Source organism: Neopsephotus bourkii, unplaced genomic scaffold (assembly GCF_033783945.1).
Source record: "Neopsephotus bourkii isolate Nb327-2 ecotype Australia unplaced genomic scaffold, CSIRO-AGI_Nbou_v1 NB_1630, whole genome shotgun sequence".
Lineage (NCBI taxonomy): Eukaryota > Metazoa > Chordata > Aves > Psittaciformes > Psittacidae > Neopsephotus > Neopsephotus bourkii.
Window position 1 is genome coordinate 7,061,188 of NW_026902105.1, and position 23,955 is coordinate 7,085,142.

General features: G+C 37.4%; 1 protein-coding gene across 4 annotated transcripts in view; it reads right to left on the reverse strand.

Annotated features, from left to right (window-relative positions):
- CSMD3 (CUB and Sushi multiple domains 3) overlaps positions 1-23,955 on the reverse strand; it is a 600,129-nt gene that overhangs the window by 265,787 nt on the left and 310,387 nt on the right. For all 4 annotated transcript variants that reach the window (XM_061373410.1, XM_061373409.1, XM_061373412.1 and 1 more), the window contains 2 exons: positions 2,951-3,133; positions 1,517-1,843 (listed from right to left, as the gene is read on the reverse strand). In XM_061373410.1, the coding sequence (XP_061229394.1) occupies positions 1,517-1,843; positions 2,951-3,133 (510 nt within the window). The remainder of the gene's footprint in view (positions 1-1,516; positions 1,844-2,950; positions 3,134-23,955) is intronic.

A 23,955-nucleotide genomic window follows, 5' to 3' on the forward strand; every position in this document is an offset into this window, starting at 1 on the left:
CCTGCTGGGATGGCAAAATTTAAATTTACATATGCTCCCAGGAAAGTTTCACATTATATTTTGCAGTGTTATTCATGCCGTGGGCTTACATACTTCATCATCATGCCCACCCTAGCTGGAAATATATCCTGCCTGGACTTCAGTACAGGATAAATGCCAAAAAACTTAATGGCAATGTAACACAGGCAGTTCTTCATATGTCCTTCAGAAGAAATGTAACAATTTTGCCAGGAAAAAGTAAGGTGAATAAGTGGCAATTTTTTTTTTTTAGTACCGGAGAAGATATTTAACGTCACCTTCAATTATTATGCTGTCAGTAAATGCAATGCCAAGTAGTAAATGTGGAGTTATTTATGGTTTTGATTAGCTTCAACCTTTTCACTTTGCACAGGATAGAAGCAAGTGAAATACACAGAACTACATTTTAATGGGAAAATCCCTGTTTCTGTGTAATAGATAAATACAAAAGGTGACAAAAGATGCTGGTTGCATTTCCAAAAATAGGTAGGTACAATTCAGAGTGCACAAGACAGATGCCTAGCTACTATTTACTGCAATTGCTCTGAATAGCAGTCTAGAAATTTCTCTCCCCTTGGCTGTTAGTTGAAAGTGTATCAATCAGGATATAATTAATATGAACTATATACAAGCTTATACACAAGCATACCAAACCAGAGTAACCAACAGTATATAACTATTCTTCTTACCTTGTAATGGTGTAGCCAGGCACAACATTCAAGCATTTTACATAAGCAAGTAAATAATTTGATCGCCAGAAGAGCAAAGCTAGACAGGTGTAGTTGCGTACAGAAGGCATCCAAGTAGCAAAAAAATTGCTCAACACAAGATAAGTGTAAGGCACTGCAAACAGGCCAGACATCCTTGCGAATATACAAGGATGACTGGTAAGCCAAAAAAAGAACAAGGAGACCTCCTTTTCTGTGCATAGGGAAAATAGCTTAAAATCATAAGCCATGAGAAGGCAAGAGAGAGAAAAGAGGGCAAGCCTATTGCGATTTGACTTCTCTTATCGAAGATCTTGTATAGCTGCTCACATTAACCATGATGACTGGGAGCTAGCATAGACTCACAGCTATCAGCTACAGGGTATTACAGACATTCACAACAAAAACAGCATATGAGTGTTCAAGAGTAAGTTTTGTACCTGTAATGAAGGTAATTAACATTATGCAGGATTTAACCTGCAGCACAAAGTGTGCTGTTAGCCAGCTTAGTAAAGTTCTGTTTTACAGTCTGAAATTCTCCTGATTTGGTCTTCTGAACCCTCCCATTACAGCAATCACTAATGCTGTAAATGATAAATATACACGTATTTTCAGCCCTAATAGTGTATTTGAGAGGCAATCTAAAGACCTAAATTAGGTATTTGTAAGTACATAGGATTTGTTTGAAGATGTATTACCGTAAAGCCATTTTTACATGCTTATACATATCTCCTAAACTGTATGTTGAAAAACAAAACATGCACATACATTTAGAAAATACTAGTACTCACTGTTATAAGTGATGTTAAACCCACGTCCTGACATTGAATGGTCAGCTTGAAACTCCAGACGCAAAATATGACCGTTACTGGTAAGATGGGAAGGGACTTCAGCACCAGTAAATGTTCCTATTATGGGGGAATCTGGAGAGTCACCATCCTTAACTGCAAGGAAGTCAAACTGAGATTCCAAGTCAAAGTCATTAAAAGAGAGATGTATTCGACTCCCAGGGTCTGAAATTATTGTCCAGATACAGTTTAAATTATTTCCATACCCCTCTGGATAATCAGGTGAAAGAACTGTTCCCATTGGTGCAGTGAAATTGGAAAGGCAAGGAACTGCCAAAAAAGAGGGAAAGAAATTAGATAATAGAATAAAACATTTCAGTGAGGACTTCTCTGTTACTTTGTGAGAGATCCTTAAACTTGTTAATTACATCAGCTGAATAATTCAGCATTTGTTCTCATCTGCGAAGCCAGAAAGAATGTTGTTCTTTTTTTTATCTTCTTATTCCCTTCCCCTCAATAAAACTACCTCCCAAGCAGATCCCCCAAGTAATAAAGAACATCCTTATTGCATTGAATGCCCACAGCAGTCCTTAAATTTTACCCATGTTCAACAATCCTTAATCACTTGGCACCACTTATTTTCTCTTTTAGGGAACTGTTTAGATAAGCAGACCTCCCATTGAGCACATTAAAGAGGCAGAAAGTTAATAGTGCCCTTGTCATTTGTTGCTCACACAGAAGCACAAGAAAATAACTATTCTCAAAGAGAAACAGTGTTGTTCTATTGTTATCAGGGTAATATTTTATATTCAACCATTTCAGTTAAGACACACTAAATTGAGTTGCACGGATGAAAACAACTGATTGCATTCTGAATATGTTTGATCTGTATTATTCTAGGGGAAAATTTAAGAAAGGTGTTGCCACAAACACGTGTCACAACGTTAGCTCTACTTATGCTGTATAATGTAACTGAACAGAGCTATACGTGTCCATGATGATTTAAGTGCTGAAATATGTTCATATATAATACATGGGAAAAATGTAAATAATTTAAACCCTTGATTACGATTCAGAAACTTCCAACCTAAGGAAATGCATTATCAGAGTAGCTCTAAAAAGTGAATCATACATATAAAATACACAGAATCCATTAAAAAAAAAAAAAAAGCCAGTAATAAAGCATATACCAAATCACAGAAAGACAACTTCTTTAATAGTTGCCAGTAAAAGAAAAAAGTATTTTAACACTTCTAGAAACTCTCTTGGTCATAATAATTAAGCAAATCCACCACTGAACAGAAGTAAATTCATCCTGTCAACAGAGTTAATTAAATTGTGCTAGCTCTGCACTCAATCACAAAATTAATATATGTAAGGAAAAAATCACAATTTTACATTCTAAAAATAATAATAAAAAAAATATTTGGTACATACAGATACAGATTGGTATGTTTGCGGACCACTGGTTGTTTTCTTGGCAAATGATAGATTTCTCTCCAATTAATTCAAATCCAAACTGACATTCAAACCTTAAAACATCACGGTTAGAAAATCCATCCCCTTCTCTGATACCATACAATGGTGTTCCAGGATCCCCACAGCTTTCCTTTTCAATTTCTGTTGAAATAAACACGGAATTTATTTCTAGAAGAATAAAACAAACTCCCTGTGGGTATATGCTCACATCTAGAATATAACTATACATTATTATAAGCAAATGAAAATCATCTACATAACAATAGTTGCTGAAATGTAGTAACGAGTTTGATTCTATACTCTGGCTCCTTAAGGATGAAATTATATGTAAGGATTTTAGAAAAATCAGAACTCTTTGTTTTAATAGACTACTTCAGATTAAAAGTTATAAGGAAAGAGTATTACTATTTTATTTTGCAAAATTTTAGGAAATGATAACATTAAGTAAAATATCACTTGCAGTACATGTGCATATAAAACCAGCAACAGAGACCAGCACCTCATTGTGTAAACACTGTCCATGTTCCAACACAGCTTAAATTGATGATCCAATGACATGGCAAAAAAGGAGTAAAGATACAAAGGGAATTGCACAAAATCAAAAGGAGACTATAGATAAATCTGTAAGTATATACACACATTTATATACACACACAACGCACACATACATGTAAAAATAACTTCTCACAAGTAACATTTTACCTTAGTAGTCTTAACTGCAAGGTATCTGAATGAGTCTTTTCTACTTCTACAATTTTTACAGCTATGAATTATCTCAAATTACATATTGTCTTGAACTTTCAGTGGTAGTTACAAGCACAGAAGGATCTTCTGTAAAGCACTGCTACTTATATGCATTTCACAAGCTCGTAAGGCGATTTGAGCTGAAATGGTAGGACCTTAAAGATCATACAGTTCTAACCCTCCAGTTACCCCTAATCAGTTGCAGTTCTTGACTGGCTGCAGGGGAACATTCCTTCTTTATTTAATCTGAGCTTCTTGTGTTCTAACTTACGCCCATTGTCCCCACCATCCTCTCATCACATAAAGAGCCTGCTTCTTCTTAACCTCCTCATAGCTACTCAAAGGCTGATATTAGACCTTACTTCTACAGGCTGAAGTAGGTCACTTCCCTCAGGCTCTCCTCACAGAGCAAGTGCTCTAGCTCCTGATCGCTTTGATGGCCCTCCACTGAACTTGTTAATCTATGTATCAAAAGTGGATGGGCTTATTCTAAATAGAGTCTCATGAGGGTCAAGTAAAGAAGAATAACCACTTCCATCAATCTGTGCTCCTGTTAATCTAGCTTAGGATGCCTTTGACCTTCTCAGTTTGTGGGCCACTAAGATACCAAGGCCTTTTCTGAAGACCCACCTCCCAGACTTTTCTGTGTGCAGGATTCATTCCCAGGTTCAGGATGTGACACTTGATCCTGTTGAATTTCACAGAGCTTTTGTAGGCCAAGTCCTCTGGGCTGTTTAAGTCCCTCTGGATAGCAGCACTGTTCTTGAGGAGATTCAACTGTTTCTCGCAATTTGATGTTATCTTAAAACCTGATGAGAGCGCACTTCATAGACTCTTCACAGTCAAGGACAAAATGGGATATCACAGAGCAGAAATGTGTGGTACTCTTCTTGCTCCTGGCTTTCAGTACAGTATGATCCATTAACGACTACCCTCTATCCTATCATCTAACCTGGATTTGTTTGCTTGTTTGCTTGATATTTGCTTATTGTGTTTATCTGGTTTGTGGTTTGGTTTTTTTTTGTCATTTAGTTGGTTTTGTTTTAGGTTGGTTTGAGTTATATCCCACAGTGTTCTCACATTGTGTTCACTTACCCACCTCTGGACGAGCAGAATGAAAAGCCTTAATAAAGCTAAGGTAGGCAACATCCACTATTCTCCCCTTGTCCAGCTACATAGTGATTTCTTATGAAAGAGCAATCAACTTGATCAGTTGGGGTTTAGCCTTGATTAATTCATGCTAGCTATTCACAGTCACTTTCTTCATGTGCCAGGAAATGGCTTCCAAGAAGACTTGATCTGTGATTTCCCCAAATATTGAAATAAAGGTCAGCCTGCAGTTTCACAGCTCAAGCTTTTGGCTTTTGTTGAAGATCATACAACTGTTTTCCACTCTTTGGAGAACGTTCCTAAGCTTCACAAATTATCAAAGATGAGAGAATGTGGCCTTTCAAGGAGATTCACCAGTTCTCTCAGCACCCTTGTATACAGTCTGTTATGAGTTAGAAACTTGTAAAGCAAATGCTGTGTGCAGGATATGAAACTTACTTAGGAATGTATACATCATCTACAGTTACAGGAAACACAGTACACAGGTGATGGAAATTCAGCACAAAATATATTTCTCCTTGTCTACCCAAACTATCACAAACCTCTTTGATGAGAAATCCTAAGTGTAAAAACCACAGCAAACTTAAAATATTTATCATATTTTAAAATAATAACGAATATCCCTGTACCATACTTTGAAAATTTCTCTTTAAAAGTCTTGCTACCACTTTGTTATGCTTCCATATTCAGTTGTTTGACTATGACAAAAAGAACAAGCAAACAGCAACTCTTGATTTTAAGTCAAATGTTTCTTCTAGGGTCATATTTTCAGCAGCACACATATCAATTCTCAAAGTTTTCAGCTATTAATGCTCTGAACACAATTGAAATGTGACAAAAAGCAAATAAAAACATTCCATTTCAACAAGAAAATGAAAATGAGTTAAAGATTATTTTAAAAAAGACATTGCAGTGATTTGAAAGCCTTTACTATTCTGTTTAATTAAAGAAAAATCAAAACTAACAAAAAAAAAAACCAGCTAACAAAAAGTAAAACAAATATCAGCATTTCTGATTGCTTTATTTGTATTTATTTATTCAGTTCTAGGAAAAGAAGAATATAAATAATAATTTTTAAAAGCTGAAATCCATATTCGAACTGTCCCCAGAACACAGATTTCCAATAACAATTAAAGCTGTCCTGAATAACATGATATTGCAAAGAAGACACAAACTCACTCCTACTATATACCATGTCAATGAGGCAGTTAGTGGCAAACCTAAAAATCTTGTTTTTAACTGATGAAGACATACAGTTTTCCTAGGCTGTCTTGTTAGATTAATACTGGTAGATTTTTCCCTGGGAAAAGGGAAATATAACCCCCATTTTCAAGAAGGGGAAAATGGATGACAGAGGGAATTACAGACCAGTCAGTTGCACCTCTGTGCCTGGCAAAATCTTAAAGCAGATTCTCCTGGAAGGCGTGCTAAGGCACATGAAAAACAACAAGGTGTTTGGTGACAGCCAGCATGGCTTCAGTAAGGGGAAATCCTGCCTGACCAATTTGGTGGCCTTCTATGATGGGGCTACATGGACAGGGGTAGAGCAGTTGATGTCATCCACCTGGACTTGTACAAACCGTTCAACATTGTCCCCCAGGACATCCTTGTCTCTACATTGGAGAGACATCAATTTGATGAATGGACCACTCAGTGGATAAAGAACTGGCTGGATGGCCGCACACAAAGAGTTGTGGTCAATGGCTCAATGTTCGGCTGGAGACCAGTAACGAGTGGTGTCCCTCAGAGATCGGTCTTGGGACCGGTCTTGTTTAACATCTTTGTCAGTGACGTGGACAGTGGGATTGAGTGCGCCCTCAGCAAATTTGCCGATGACATCAAGCTGTGTGGTTCGGTTGATACGCTGGAGGGAAGGAATGCCATCCAGATGGACCTTGACATACTTGTGAGGTGGGCTGATGCCAACCTCATGAAGTTTAACCATGCCAAGTGCAAGGTCCTATAGCTGGGTTGGAGCAATCCCAGGCACAGCTAAAGGTTGGGTAAAGAAGAGATTCAGAGCAGCCCTGTGGAGAAGGACTTGGGGGTGTTGGTCAATGAGAAAATGAACATGAGTCAGCAATGTGCGCTTGCAGCCCAGAAAGCCAACCGTATCCTGGGCTGCATCAGAAGGAGCATGGCCAGCAGATCTAAGGAGGTGATCCTGCCCCTCTTCTCTGCTCTTGTGAGACCTCACTTGGAGTACTGTGTGCAGTTCTGGTATCCTCAACATAAAAAGGACATGGAACTGTTGGAACAAGTCCAGAGGAGTGCCACAAGGATGATCAGGGGACTGGAGCACCTCTCATATGAAGATAGGCTGAGAAAGTTTGGGCTGTTCAGCCTGGAGAAGAGTAGGCTGCGTGGAGACCTCATAGACACCCTCTTCACTAGGGACTGTAGTGATAGGACAAGGGGTAATGGGTTAAAACCTAAACAGGGTAAGTTTAGACTGGATATAAGGAAGAAGTACTTTACTGTAAGGGTGGTGAGGCACTAGAATGGGTTGCCCCAGGAAATTCTGAATGGTCCATCACTGCCAGTGCTCAAGGTCAGGTTAGACAAAGCCTTGGGTAGCATGGTTTAGTGGGAAGTGTCCGTGCCCATGACAGGGATGTTGGAACTAGATGATCTGAAGGTCCTTTCCAACCCTAACTATTCTATGATTCTATGATTAATAATATTCTCAGTGACAAAGTCACCTCACATTTCATTTGGGAAAACAAATGTATACTTGGCAGTGTTATTGAGAAAAAAATCAACATGAGCCAGCAGTGTGCACGTGCAGCCCAGAAAGCCAGTTGAATGCTGGGCTAACTCAAAAGTAGCGTGACAAGCAGATTGAGGGAGGCAATGATCTGTCTCTAGTCTGCTCTGGTGAGACCCTACCTGGAGCACTGCGTTCAGCTCAGGGGCTCCAGACATTATTAAAACACGGACCTCTTGGAGTGAGGCCAGAGGAGGCTATGAAGAAGAGGGCTGGAGCACTATGACTACAGGCTGTGAGAGCTGGGCTTGCTCAGCCTGGAGAAGAGAAGGCTCCAGGGAGACCTTAGAGCATCTTCCAATACCTAAAAGGGGCCTGTAAGAAAACTGGAGAGGGACTTTTTCCAAGGGCATGTAGTCATAGGACAAAGGTTAGTGGTTTTAAACTGAAAGAGGGTAGATTCAGATTAGATATTAGGAATATGTTCCTTACTGTGAGAGTGGTGCGACACTGGAACACGTTGTCCAGAGAAGCTGTGGCTGCCTTATCTCTGGCAGTGTTCAAGGCCAGGTTGGTTGGGGCTTTGAGCAACCTGGCCTAGTGGAAGGTGTCTCTACCTTCATGGCAGGGGGCTGGAACTAGATGATCTTGAAGGTCCATTTTAACTATTCTACGATTCTACAACTAGTATGAGTCTATCAAGAAATGAGACGCTGTCAGGCTCTAAGTCTAACTTCTTAGGAGTTGTTGAAATAAGATGTTATTTGAATTAGTGTCTAAAATCAAATAAGCTATCTCCAAACAGAGTATCACAGTATGTTAGAGATTGGAAGGGACCTCAAAAGATCATCTAGTCCAATCCCCCTGCCGGAGCAGGAACACTTAGATGAGGTTACACAGGAACGTGTCCAGGCGGGTCTTGAATGTCTCCAAAGAAGGAGATTCCACAACCTCCCTGGGCAGCCTGTTCCAGTGTTCCATCACCCTCACTGAGAAGAAGTTTCTTCTCAGGTTTAAGTGGAACCTCTTGTGCTCCAATTTGTACCCATTACCCCTTGTCCTTTCATTGTTTGCCACTGAGAAGAGCCTGGCTCCATGCTCGTGACACTCCCCCTTTATATATTTATATACACTAATAAGGTCACCCCTCAATCTCCTCTTCTCCAAACTATAGAGACCCAGCTCCCTCAGTCTTTCCTCATAAGGGAGATGCTCCACTCCCTTAATCATCTTAGTTGCCCTGCGCTGGACTCTCTCCAGCAGGTCCCTGTCCTTCTTAAACTGAGGGGCCCAGAACTGGACACAATATTCCAGATGAGGCCTCACCAGGGCAGAGTAGAGGGGAAGGAGGACCTCTCTCAACCTACTAACCACCCCCCTTCTAATACACCCCAGGATGCCATTGGCCTTCTTGGCCACAAGGGCACAGTGTCGGCTCATGGTCACCCTGCCGTCCACCAGGACCCCCAGGTCCCTCTCCCCTACACTTCTCTCTAACAGGTCGTTCCCCAATCTATACTGGAACCTGGGGTTGTTCCTGCCCAGATGCAGGACTCTACACTTTCCCTTGTTATATTTCATCAAGTTATTCCCCGCCCAACCCTCCAGCCTGTCCAGGTCTCTCTGGATGGCAGCACAGCCTTCTGGCGTGTCGGCCACTCCTCCCAGCTTAGTGTCATCAGCAAACTTGCTGATAGTACACTCAATTCCCTCATCTAAATCGTTGATGAATATATTAAATAATACTGGTCCCAGAACCGACCCTTGAGGCACTCCACTAGTTACAGGCCTCCAACTAGACTCCGCGCCATAGACTACAGCTCTCTGGCTTCTCTCCTTCAGCCAGTTCACAGTCCACCTCACTACCCGATCATCCAGACAACACTTCCTCAATTTAGCCGCAAGGATGCTGTGGGAGACCGTGTCAAACGCTTTGCTGAAGTCAAGGTAGACCACATCCACCGCTCTGCCATCATCCATCCACCGTGTTATTTCCTCATAAAAGGCTACGAGATTGGTCAAGCATGACTTCCCCTTGGTGAAGCCATGTTGACTGCCCCTCATAACCCTCTTATCCTTGATATGCCTTAAGATGGCACCAAGGATAAGGTGTTCCATCACTTTCCCAGGAACGGAGGTGAGGCTAACCGGTCTATAGTTACCCGGGTCCTCCTTCTTGCCCTTTCTGAAGACAGGAGTGACATTTGCTTTCCTCCAGTCCTCAGGCACCTCTCCCGTTTCCCAAGACTTGGTAAAGATGATGGAGAGCGGTCTAGCAATGACCTCAGACAGTTCCCTCAGCACCCGCGGGTGCATCCCATCTGGACCCATGGATTTATGGATGTTCAGATTGCTCAACTGGTCTTTAACCCATTCCTCATCGACTAAGGCAGACCGCTCCGTTGACCTATCTTCATCCGAGGTCTCAGCGGTACAGGGCTCTTCAGGACTGCCTCCGGCAGAGTAGAGACAAAGAAGGCATTCAGTAAGTCTGCCATCTCTGTATCTTCTGTCACCAGGGCACCCGCCCCGTTCATCAGCGGGCCTACATTGCCTCTGGTGTTAGTTTTACCTGCCATGTATTTGAAAAAGCTCTTTCTGCTGTCCTTGACCCCTCTCGCCAGCTTTAATTCCAAGGAGGCCTTAGTCATCCTAGCAGCTTTCCTACATCCTCTAGCAGCAGCCTTATATTCTTCCCAAGTGGCCAGCCCTTCCTTCCATGACCTGTAAACCCTCCTCTTCCACTTGAGCATACCGAGCAATTCCCTATTTAGCCACGCAGGTCTCCTGACCCTCTTCTTTGACTTCCCACGTGTCGGGATGCTCCGATCTTGAGCTCAGAAAAAGCAGTCCTTGAACGTCAACCAACTATCTTGGGCCCCTTTTCCCTCAAGCAGCCTAGCCCATGGGATTTCCCCTAGCAGTCGCTTGAAGAGGCCAAAGTTTGCCCTGCTAAAGTCCAGGGTTGTGATTCTACTTGCTATTCTACTGGTCCTACCATGCAAAATCCTGAATTCTACCATCTCGTGGTCGCTGCAACCAAGGCAGCCCTCAACCTTCACTCCTTCAACCAGACCCTCCTTGTTAGTGAGGATGAGATCCAGCAGCGCACCTCTCCTGGTTGGCTCATCCACCATTTGCATGAGGAAGTTATCATCCATACACTGGAGGAACCTCCTGGACTTCGGCTGGGTTGCCGAGTAGTCCTTCCAGCAAACATCAGGGAAGTTAAAATCCCCCACGACGACCACGGCCTGTGACTGTGAGGCCGCTCTCAGCTGCCTATGGAAGGCCTCATCAACTTCCTCACCCTGATCCGGTGGCCTGTAACAGACCCCCACAACAGTATCGCCCCTGCCAGCCTGCCCCTTAATTCTCACCCACAGACTCTCAACTCGCTCATCATCTGTCCCCGGACAGAACTCAACGCACTGTAGCGTTGGTTGAACACCATTCATATTCATTTACATTTTTATTAAATCTTTCCTTTCTTTCTTTAATCTTTACTGCATGCTTTGCGTACAACTTTTTTATACTCTTTGTAAAATTGATGCTAGCATCAGTTAATTTCTAAATTAGAAACAGAATACTTTTGTCATTACTTAGTTATCCTTAGAAACAGAAATTATAGTTACTTTTTTTGGATTGCACTGCAAATAGTGTTTAGATTTATTTTTTGGTTTTTTTTTTTTACAGAATGTCAGCAAATTTCCTTTGAAACAGACAAGGGAAAAGAAGTACTGCTTGCTGGGCTTTTTTCAGAAAATCACATTTTAAGTAACATGATTTTTTGGAAAGACCATTATTTCATCTTATTTCAAGTCGCTAAGGGAAAAGATTACATTCATATTAATATTTTTTACTGCTATCTCTACCACTCTTATTTTCGCTTGCCTGAATTACATTTTTGTTTCAAAAACTCCTAAGAAGTTAGGTTCAGAGCCTGGAAAAGTTTCATTTCTTGATAAACTCACTAGTCATAAAATCATAGAATAGCTGGAACGGACCTCTAAGATCATCTACTTCAAACTCTCTGCCATGGGCTGAGACACCTTCCATTAGACCAGGTTGCTCAAAGCCCCCTCCAACCGGGCCTTGAACACTGCCAGAGGTAAGGCAGCCGCAGCTTCTCTGGGTAAGATCTTCTGGTGTCTTACCACCCTCACAGTAAAGAATTTCTTCCTAACATCTGAACTAAATCTACCCTCTCTCACTTAATGAACTCCTAAGATTCACTTCTTAACTAAGGTGCTCAAGCTTATCAAAACACGCAGTACTTATAATTTAAGATGACATCCCCTTGCTTTAGGGTGTGAAGAAGCCTCAGGCTTCCTGTACCCGCTTCAGCGCCTATCTGACATCTTAGCATAGTCTTCATCTAATAATTCTTGAAAAAGGAAATATAATTTACTCTTTAGGAACTTTCTATTACAATGAAACAGTTCTACATAGAGCAAGTATAATATTTGTAAATTGCATTTCATAATTCAGGTACAGTTCATTTATTTTGCAGTGTCATTTTGTAATAAATTATTTTGCTCATCAGGAAAAATTAGGTCCAGGTTGTAACTCCACTACTTTCACATCTACACCTACAGTTCCTCATTGAAAATAATTCATTTATGATAAATAGAAAATATTTCCCATTGCTTAAGGTTATCAGAAGAAACAGCTCAATTATTAGTGCAAGAATCCAAAGTAAAAAATAACATAAAATTGGAAACTTCTGAATGAATTGCCAATTAGTAAAGAGAAATGAAAAGTATTATGAGCTGCCCTCCTGGAACATAACTTGAAGTCCCACCAACAAAGCTGCAAGTTAGGATCCACTGCTTTAACATTTTAGTTAGACTAAAAATGTCACTAATAATAATACATTCATTCATATAGTGCATATGTATAACAAAGCTTCATTTCACAGCAGAAGTTGTTACAGGGTATATTTGAGTGGAAACTATTTCTACAGGATATTGTATATTATAATAATTTGAAAAATTTTATTATATGTAATGACTGCCTTTGAAAAGTCAAAAGTAATCTTATTGCTTAAGCACATTTTTGTATTTTATATTTTGGTTACATTCTATTTTTACATTTTGACTTATGTTCTTTTTTATTGTTTATTCTGATTTTTGAGATTTACAGTTCATCTTAGCTACAATAAGAGATGCTTACGATGGGTATTTCTTTTACTATGGTTACTACCACTGATTCACAAATCTGTGACATAAAAGCAAGTATTGCTAGTTGTGCTTAAGGAAAAAAAAATTATGTGAATATTATTTCTGTAGATAGCCCTTTCTTTCTTTTTAGTCTTATTAAAAAAAAAGAAAAAAAATAGAAAAAAAACCCCAACAAAATAAGAGAAGAACTCAGCATATATACAGTTTGCTAAATGTGTCAATTATGAATCAAGAAAGATGTATTGAAGTCTGAGGCTTTTGAAAAGGAAAACAAAAATCCATTGTTTTCAGAAATCATTTCACATAGAAGGATATTACAGCAAAAGGAGTTGTGATTTCTGGTAATGTTAGAGAACTAACTTTTATTAGCAGGCTAACTCCTGTTGAGACTGTTTAGGATACTCATTATTTTGGAAACATGGTATGTCAAACTGATAAATTACTGGTCTCAGTTCACTGAATCTTTTATCTGCCAACATATTTTCTAAGGAAAAACAAAAAAATGTATCAAATTGAGGGAAAGAAAATTAAAAAGAAAAACAGATAAAAATTAAGGTAACAATTTAATTTTATTTTAAATTATCCTTTTGTTATTTTTGTATATCTCACTGAAAGGTTCTGTAGATTTCCAATCAGTGATGTATTGATGAAAAAGCCCAAAGCTCCAGCAGCTACCAGTATAGGGGCATCAAGATAGATAGGAATGTTCTTTTTCTCTTACCCTCTGTCTCTGTGAAGGACAAGCACATTCTGGAGGTGAATAAATGTTCCTTGGGGAAAAGAAATGGTCACTTACTACACAAATGCATTTTGACAGAATCGCACTGAAGTTAGTGCTTGAAGGGGTAACTTGTCTATCTTTTCCCTCCTGTAACTCAAGGGAAAATGAAAGATAAGAATGTGATTCTTATAAGGGAAAACAATTTTGAAAGAAAAGAGATCACTGGTGCACAATGGAAAAGTACAGTACTGAAGATTTGCTATCACTTCAGCAGAGGCTCACAATCTATAGTACTTCAAGGAAATACCAGGCAAAGACCAATCATTCTTTAACAGTATTTTAGAATAATGCTTTTTTTTTCCTCTTTTCCATTAATCATATCAATGGAAACAGGACATGAAATTTGTTTAGTCATTAGTAAAACTTCATTTGAATTCATTTCAAGCTACTTGTTGCAACAAAGCATACTGGACTAACTAGATACTAGTTTGTGAAAAGATGCAAAGTTTCATTATGTTATTAAAAAAAAAGAAAAAAAAAGAAAAAAAAGAAAAGAACATACCTGGGTGTTTGATATTTGAATTTGTTATGTCAAAAGTTACGAATATTCACCATCATACAATGACAGCTTGCAAGATAATGTGGGAAAAGTCTATATAAACCCACTCTGAAACACAAAGGTGTCTGCAATTTATATATACATTACTGAATGCGTATTACATATCTCATTTAGTTGTCAAATTGCTATGCCAGTGTTTCCGCTGCAGGACTTGCATATTCAAAGAGCTAGGAAAAGATACCATTATGTACTTGTATAATTTTTGCTCTCAAAGTACAAGGAACTAGCAATAGTATAATCATCTGTACTGGGTTTGCATGACAAGGTTTCTTTAGCAGGGCAGCTGCTAGAGTGACTTCTGCAACCTTCTAGAAGCTCCCCCCATGTCTGACAGAAATGGGGAAAAGTGTGAAGAGACCTCCCCCTAAAGAGGAAGGAGCAGCAGAGACATGTGATGAACTCACCACAATCCCTATTCCTCATTCCCCAGTGTTGTAGGCAGGGAAGAGTTAGACAAAATCAGGAGTGAAGTTGGGCCCAGGAAGAAGGGAGGGGTGGGGGGAAGGTGTTCTAAGATTTGGTTTTATTCCCTGCTACCCCATTTTGATTTGATTGGTAATAAATTAATTTTCCCCCAATTGAGTCTATTTTTCTCTTTACAGTAATTGGTGAGTGATTTCTCCCTGTCCTTATCTCAACCCATGAGCCTTTTGTTGTATTTTTTCTCTCCAGCCAGTTGAGAAGGGGAGTGACAGAGTGGCTTTGGTAAGTACCTGACATCCATTCAGAGTAAACCCACCACATCTTGGACATTAGAACTGAAGTCATAAGATGAAAAGCACTCAAAAAGCAGCAAGCAGGAAAATAAAAATTAATGACTTATGAATCAAGAACATATCTTCATGTCAATTAGGATGATAAATAATACAAGCAATTGTTAAATTATGTTATATGTCTTCACAGTATATATAGTCAAGAAAAGGAATCTTAAAGACACATAACAGACAGTTATGAACTGATTTCAGCAAGATCTTAGGCTACCCTTATCAACTTACATGGGAAAAGATTGGAGGTTTGGTCACATTTACATGTAACAGAGTTTAGGTATAGCTATGATTGGTAAAGAAAACAAAGTAATTTGCATCACTTAACAGATATTATTAATTTTATACATATCTTCAAATAAAGGAAGTAGTTTTGTCTATTAACTGTTAAAGCATGAGTATTTTCATAAAATTGGATGAAGTTTATTTCCAAAATAACCAGAGCCCAGTGTCATGTGATTTTTCAGTCATATTTTAGAGGTTATCTATACCCTTACTTCAATCAGATTTTTATCTACAGATTCCATACCTTGGGAATTACTAACATATGAAAGAATTTTCACCTTAACCATGATTCTGACCCAAAATAACTAGCATGATTTGTTTAGCCTCAATTCTGATCACAATAGGTTTTGTATGTGTTTTGATTTGTTTGGTTTTGTTGGCTTATTTTCCTGAAAGACTTGATGCTACTTCTGGTGTGCCTATTTTTCTAGCAAATAGTAAGTCTGAGAATAGGGAATGACTTTCAAGCACAAACGGGTTATAATAATATCTGTATTAAAAACCTGAGAAGGTGCACTCACCAGGATATACACTTGTGCCTGACTGCCCTAAGCAAGAGACCCATCACAGTGCATAGCAGCAACTTCTTTGTGCTCCTGGGTTCCCTTACAGAAGAAACAGGTATGCAAAGGCAGGAAGGGAGAGGAGGAGGATACAGAATCAGTTTTGACCCTGTATGAATTCACAAGATGTTCATTGTATAATGTGTTATACAGAACATCCATCCAATGGTAAAGTCAGTCAGTGAAATAGTGAAATTTGGAGGGGTGGAAGGAAGGGGGAGAATAAATCTATAAAAGAATCACAAGATACTACTCATTTCCTGATCATGTAAATTGATCAGCCAGAATGTGGGCACTTCATAAACAAAAAAGCATAATTAATTGAGGGAGAGTAATGGGGATAAGGTCACTTTTAGGAAAGTCAGACAAAATTCCTCTGAGGATGCAGTGGGAAAACAATGGCAGCCACCATTGTATTTTATGTATATCACAAATGCTCAACATTTCTAGTATAATAAAAAACTAGTTGCATGGCAATAGATTTTTCAGAGGGACAGCAGTTATACCTGCATGCTTTTTATTTTATATATTACATAACATTTTTTACTATAAGCAGAAAACATTTCATAATTATGATCTATTATGCTTTGTAGGTACTTATGAACTTCGTGGATATATATACTTTCTTGTTTTCCTATTCACCATCATTTTCTGTCTTTTAAAGCTGAGTAATTTACTAGTCAACCAGCAATAACCTGCGCCGCCTAATGAATAAGCCCTGTGAGATTTTACATAATAACTGCACCTCCAATAAAATAAGTTGCTCTCTTCATTTGGGTTTAGAAAATTAACTGTTCTGTAGAACTTTATCCACACAGACAGTTTAATAGCACCATGGGACTTCTCATTCATATAAATGTACAAAAAACTGGGGTTCAAGTACATATATTTTTGGAGAGAAAAAAACCCCAAACCACTGTACAGACTAACTGCAATACAACAGCACTGGTTCAAAAAATAAATGTTTTCATTTATTTTTGCTCAAATACCGTCACCTGTAAGTTGTACATTTTTGTCTTTATGGAATTGCTTTTAGAATTTAATTCAGGACAGTACTTTTTTCACAAAACTTTAAAGCACATATTAACGTTTACAGACACCAATCTAATAGAATAATTTAAAAATTCTGGTAGAACAGTACTATCTTCTAAGTTTTAAATGCTTTTTCTATAACATTCAATCACATATTACCTTTCCCTTGGTGGCATCTCCCATTATTCACTTTGGTTAAAAGCTATTTAGAATGTCGAGAAGTCTATCAAGTTAAACAGCTGGAGCATTAATTTAAGCCAAAAGCATAAATAGAAATATCTAAATTCTAAGATAAAGACAGAATTAAAAATAGTCTGTATACTGAGGTTTATCAGCATGCTTAGCAGTATTTAGAACCCACAGAAAAAACAGCTTACACTGTAAAAAATGTTGAATCCTATTTTACCAGAGAATGTAAGAATGTTTTTGTCTTTGAGTATATGCTTTGGGGCTGAAGTTAATTTTAAGTACCACACATAATAAAAATACTGTCTGATTTGATGCCTGAACTAATGAGAAAATATAATTTAAAACACAGAATGCTCTTTTAGCTTATCAACTCTTACTATTTTCAAATTCTTTGTATAAAATGCAATCTTCTTTAAAGCTTAAAAAAAATAAAAAAATTAAGAAATCATTAGTAGCTCCAGAAGAATATTCATTTAGTAGTATATTTGGTTGCACCAAAACAACTTAGCTTTAAAGCATTCTTATTTAAACATACAAGTTAATGTAAAATTTTATCTCTTATTTGGATTACTGCTTTTGTCTATGAATTTTACAGATCATGAAGCTTTCCAAATTTTAACAAAAATAGTAAGAATGTGGATTAAATTCAACAAATATTTAAGATGCTTCACTCTGTTTTATGTCCAAAGCTACTGCTGTTGAATGAACTTATTCATTTACCCTAGGGGATCATAGATTCCTGTAGAGTACTGCTGTCTCCTTTTTCATCGGTTCTTTGTTTTCCATGCATTACCCATTTTGTTCCATTCCTCACGTCAAATACATCAGATAGTAGCAAAATCCATTGACAATACACTATGAGCAGTATAAAAAAAGTATATATAAAATTTTCGCCAAACTGGTGATAAAACTACAGTAGCATAACATGAATGAAAAAGTGTATCTGTTTCATTTCTTGGTTCTAATTGGCTTCTATTTAAAAACCCAGTCAAATATAAGGAAGGTAATGCACTGGGGTATGGGGCAGGGAGGAGGAGAAAATTACAATTGTATGTCAACTCCATACGCAAATCCCCAAATATAAGCAAGTCGTTTAACAGACATCTCCAACTTACTTTGTACAGGGAGCAATTAAAGTACTTTAGAGAATGCAAGATATACAACACTCAGAAGCTATTAAAAGGACTGGTTAACAGCCTTGAAGGCCAGAGACTACATAAGTTTATCAGAGGCTCAGATCTGTCTAGCTTGAAAATTTATATCACAATTGCCAAAGAGCAGACCATAAAAATACAGCAGGAAATTCTATTACAACTACAGGGCAGCTGGAACATATCAACACAGACTTTTCAATGTACAAAGTTTCTAAAGAAGATCATAAGGAACATTTTTTTAGACTTAGTACTTGAATCCTCAGAAGTCAATGACAAAACCATCATTAAGGTGGTAAGTTTTGAATTTCGTTTTTTGATTTTATGCTACATACTGTTAATAGCATAATGGACATTACAGAAAGTAGTCATTCGAGTAAAAAGTAAAAGAAAGAAACGGAACCATTATAATAGCTACCTTATAAGTATTAAAATGAACACAGTATAAAGCATACATAAAAAGCTGTATTGTAATTTCTTTCCATACTACACTAAGGCATAAAAGAGGCTCCCTGCATTGTCTAAAAGCTAGTTTACATACTAAACTTTTTATTCAGTACTTTAATTTCTGTCAAACTTGAACTCAAATACATTCTTCACTTTGACTTCAGAATAATTTAACATTAAATCTGATTTTTTCTGGATTCTGGGTTTGATGCTAATAACATTTTGATCCATTTTAGGTAATTGCACTGAATAAATAAAACATTTACCACTCCTTTATTGGTATGTGTTCAGTCACCAACATTTTAGCTTTTGGTGGTTTGTTTTGTGGGTTCCCTAATCTAAATATGAGTATGTATTTTTTAATTCAACTATTATTTTACCCTGAAGGAGACTTTTAGTCTTATAGTCACTTATAGTGACTGAAGGAGAGCAAAGTAGCTAGAAGCCAGTAACCATATACCACTACTAGAATATTGGTGCATATCAAAGAAATCAGATAAATGGGTAGTCCCATTTTTCCTTTTCCAAATCTTTCCTGCTTCTAGTAGTTATTACATTTCTGTGGAAATACTGCTAAATCCCAGTACCTTGTTAATTTCAAATTTGCTTGCAAAAAACAGCTGGCATTTTATCATTTGATGAAATATCATTTAAACTTTTCAAAATCAGCAGCATCTATGTTGTGCTCAAGAGATTTCTGCTTAGTGCATAAATTTATTCTCCTAAAACCAATCAGTATGGCCTTCTTCCTTCAGCCTTATCTCAGTAATACTTGTTTTGTTTCAGTATAATTTTGATGCAAGGAGAAGATGCATGTCAGAGGAGGCATGTCTTATTCTCCCACTATGTTCTTCTGAAGCTGCAGTATATATATATAAACCTTTATATTCCTGTTTGCCTACTCAACCATTTTTGCTCCCCAGCCACTAGAGCTTTGAATCAGCTCTTTTTCCCTTTGTCAAGAATCTAGAAGCTGATTTCCCTTTGTCAAGAATCTAGAGAATGTGGTGAAAGTCATGTTACATTTGCTCTCATTAACACACTTATTTCACCTTGGAGGAACAGCATTTGAGCATAGTTGACTAATTCCTGGCAGCTTCTCCTGAATATACTTGACTGTAGATGGACTAAGGATGGATCAATGGATAATCTAAAGAAAGCTTTATGCAACTATCAATGCTTCTATATTAAAGGTTGAAATGCATTTTTACTTTCTGGACTGCTATAACACATAGTTACACCTCAGAAAATAGAGTAGCTTTGTTAAAGAGAAAAAACATCTACCGATTTTAGCAGCTGTCCCTTAACTTTTAGTAACAGACCACTTTGTTGTTAGCTTTCTTTATAGAACTGCAGAAACTAGGCACTAGGAAGAAAGAATAAATGGGAAAATAATACCAAGGAATCTTATCCAAGTCTGTGATCCTTTACATGGACAGTTACAATGACAACACACAGAAGAGCCCTTAGACTGCTAGCTACTGCTGGCCTGTCAAAAGGAAATAACATGTGAATGGGTAGTCAACATATGCAGAAAGGTCTGAAACATCTTTTAAGGTAGCATTAAGCCTAAAATACATTTATTAGCAGCTACATTAATTCCATAATTTCTATGTCTGAATCTTCTTTAATTTAGTGGATAAGGGTTTTTTCTCATTTTTAAAGAATAGTTTTCTTCCACAGGCTAAATAATTTGATTTCAATTACAAAAATACAAGCATGCTGTTAATAATTATAAAGAGATTGAGGCCTGTAATTAATTCAATGTTTACAAAATATTCTGAGTTTAGATAAAACTATGCAATATAATATTTTACTAATATAAGCAGCATCCAGAAATTCATTTCCTTTCTAAGTTGACTAAGTCATTTCACTCTTACCTTTAGGAAATCTTTGGGAAAATAGAATGTTTCAATAGATTCAATAGAATAGCTTCAACTCCATCTGTCTATGCTTTTGAAGATCATATAGATTAAAATGAACTATTTTGGAAGATTTCTGCTGGCACTATGGGAGTCAAGCAGACTTGTACATACACCGTTGACTCTTCTGTTCTGAGTAGTGCTGTCCTTTTTCTTCCTCTGTGATAAATATATGCAGATAGAAGCCCAAACCCAAAACTATCGAAGCTATCATCCAGAATTTATCTCTTGACACATCCACCTTATCTGTTGACAACTGTGAATTTATTTGCAGCTAGTACATCATGTGTAGAACCTTTTAAACCTGTTGAGGTTACTCTTACTGACAATATCAAGTTAGACAATGATTTCAACCTGCACCAGCTCTGCAACTCTTCTATAATGGCAATCAGTAAATCTTTCCCTGTAATGCTGTAAATGATTTCATGGTGATCATCTGCATCATATTCTGAACACATGTATGCCTATACAACACCACCAAGGTTTTAATTAATTTTTTTTTTAATTAATTTTAAAGTATCTTTATTTTTATTAAACTTAACAATTCTGGTGAGCTAAACACTTAGTCAGAATGTAATACTATTAGTTCTAGTTTGCTCTTGCTGAAGGCTACAGAACAGAGCAAAATAGAAAGTCTGTAGACAGTTAACAATTCCTATTAAAAAAACCAACCAAACTAAACACATTTTATCTGTGCATTGATCCACCCACACAGGAGTAGTAACATGAATGGTAAACTAAACACCTACATAGCACTGAAAAAAGAGTAGTTATGGAAAATGATGAAACATTCTGAACTAGTTAACTGGAATTAGACAACATCAATTATGCAGCAGGAGACTACCAATTATAATTTATTGTGATATTTGTTCCTTGATATCAACTTTCATTTTAGCTGCATCTTTCTATTGTTCAATGGCATTTTCTCAGAGAGTAATCATACTACTGCAATATACCTGTCTATATCAACAAAATCCTCATGTCTGTAACTTGTTACTCTGTGTTATGACAAATGGTATTATATGGTTTATTAATATTACTACCTATGTCAAAATTATTCATCCCATATTCTTTATATTGGGTTTAACTCATGTATCTCACTTATCTAAGGGGTAAAACTCTAATGCTCCACTGCTGTTTCAAAGAGCCCTCTCTACTTCTACACAGAGCTTTAGTTTCAGATGTCTTCAGACCATCTACATAGCTTGCTTTCTTGCCCAGGGTTCTGGTCTCGTGATTCCTCATCCTGCTCCATTCTACTTTGCTCAATTACTGTCTTCTGACACAAGGCAGTTATATCTTTCTAAGAGGAAATTAGGGACAGATTAAAATGAAAACTAACCCCACCCCCAAAAAACCAGCAATCCCCCAAGCCCCAGGACAAATACCAACCTCAAGGAAAAACAAAAAATACATTTCCCAGATTCATTCTAATGAACAGAAACTTCATTTATTTATCCTGAGATGAATAAAAATTTCTTGTAAAAACGTTCAGTATAAATACTGAAGAAAAGCAGATGTAGTTTGATAAAGTATGACATAGCTTTCCATCTAAGTAAGTATGGCTACTTTTTATGGCTTGTACAGAGACAGAGCGAGTCTCAAATACCACAGCTACATACTTCCTGTAAATGGCTCTGCTACATCAGAAAACCATCTTAGACCACCTGAATATATTGTATTCTGAAACAGAAGGTACATTAAAATAACAATGGCATTCTTCCCATGCTTTTCCTTCAAGTGTCCCTGCTCACCATGGGGACATGGGCCTCATTATTTGCTCTCAAATATGCTATTTCTAAAAAATCCTATCATGCTTAGGAGAAATTATTACTTTCTTTTCACCTGACTGTTTTTTTGCTATTTTCTTTGTGCTTATTGCTCACTCCTTTGTAGACAAAGAAACATTCTTTTTTTTGTTTGTTTGTTTGTTTTGTTTTTGTTTTGGGGTTTTTTTAATTTTTTTTTTTTTGTTAGCATTCCCCTTTCCCAGCTGTCACCTGCCCACCTCTCAGCTCTGCAAAAAACCCAGACTGGTAATCTGTTAACCTCTGAAAGAGTTTGAAGTACATCTTGGGGTACTATAATTCTGTATTATTCACCTGGGGCATTCTAAATTTAGTGGGGTTTGATCTCATGGATAACAAAGGAACTATGGGATTATTCCAGCTAGTCTCAGTTGAATGCAAAATAAATAATGGATTCAGCTGGACCTGGACATTGAAAATACCACCAACTCACAACTCTTCTGATCTTACAATAACCCGATTTAGTCAGAGCTTGTCATTCTGTCCCGTTTTTCAAAGGTGCAATAATCAGGTGAAGCTACTTCCTCCCACAACTACAGAAGTATAGCAGTTTTAAAAGGAGGGAAGAAAAGAGAAGACAGAAGACAAATACCATTTGTTTAGATACTGGTTTTATGAGTGAACTTAGCTTTATTTATGTCAGTTGCTCTAGTTCAAGAAGTTGGACTATGTTCACAAATCAGCTTGAGATGTCAGTTTTTGAGATACTGCTAACACAGAAGAGAAAATGAGTAAAGTATCAGCTGAACTACCTGAAGAGAAGATCATGCTGCTGCAGTTAAAAATGTGATGAGAGGAAACCAAGAAGTTAAATTTTGTGATGTGTTATATGTGCTAGCCTCATTAAATGATGATTACAATTAATGCATATGTCCCAAGAGAACAGAAAAACGCAAATTTAAAATCTGGACATTTCTTCTTTGAGTTTCATTTCTGAAATGTTTAAGTTGAGATCCTGGTACCTGATAAATAAAAAGTGTGAGCAACCCAAAATATCAGGAAAGTAAATGAGAGATGCAATTCATCAGCTCCACAATCACATAAATCACAGTTGGGCTAGCATCAATGAAGCCCGAGTTGTGTATCATGAAAAGGTTCCAACAACAGTTTTCCACTAAGTCATTAATAGGTTCTGATTTATCCATTTTTTTCCACATTTAACACTAGGATGCTAATGATTTTTATTTTTTTTTTTTTTTAATCTTGAAGTGGGGAAAAAAAGCATTATGATCTTTGTTGTGGTTAGAAAATAAGTTCATAAATATGCCAAAACCAAGATAAAATCATTGTGTATTTACTGCAGACTTTAAAGAGTGTGCAGTAAATATGGTAAAGGCCAACACTTGAATTATGAGGTTAAAAATAATAAACAGCTGCTACATTTCCCAGGCACCATTCATCCAACACAATGAATAAGATAGGGAGCCTAAGGGAAATACTCAGTGACTGTGTAATTAAAGACCATATGATAATAAAGGTGTCCAGAGGCTGCATTATGCTTTCACAGGTAATGTTCACTCTGACGCTTCCTAATATTTAAAAAATTGACTTCACAAAAAAGACTATCCTCCAAAACTCCCCACCACACAGTTCTTGAATTCAATCCACTCCATAATTAGCTTAAGCAAAAGGAAAAACCACGTTATTTAGATAAACATTTCACCTCCATCACACCATCAGTAGTTTTTGAAAACTAAATGCTTCAGCATTGCCTGAAC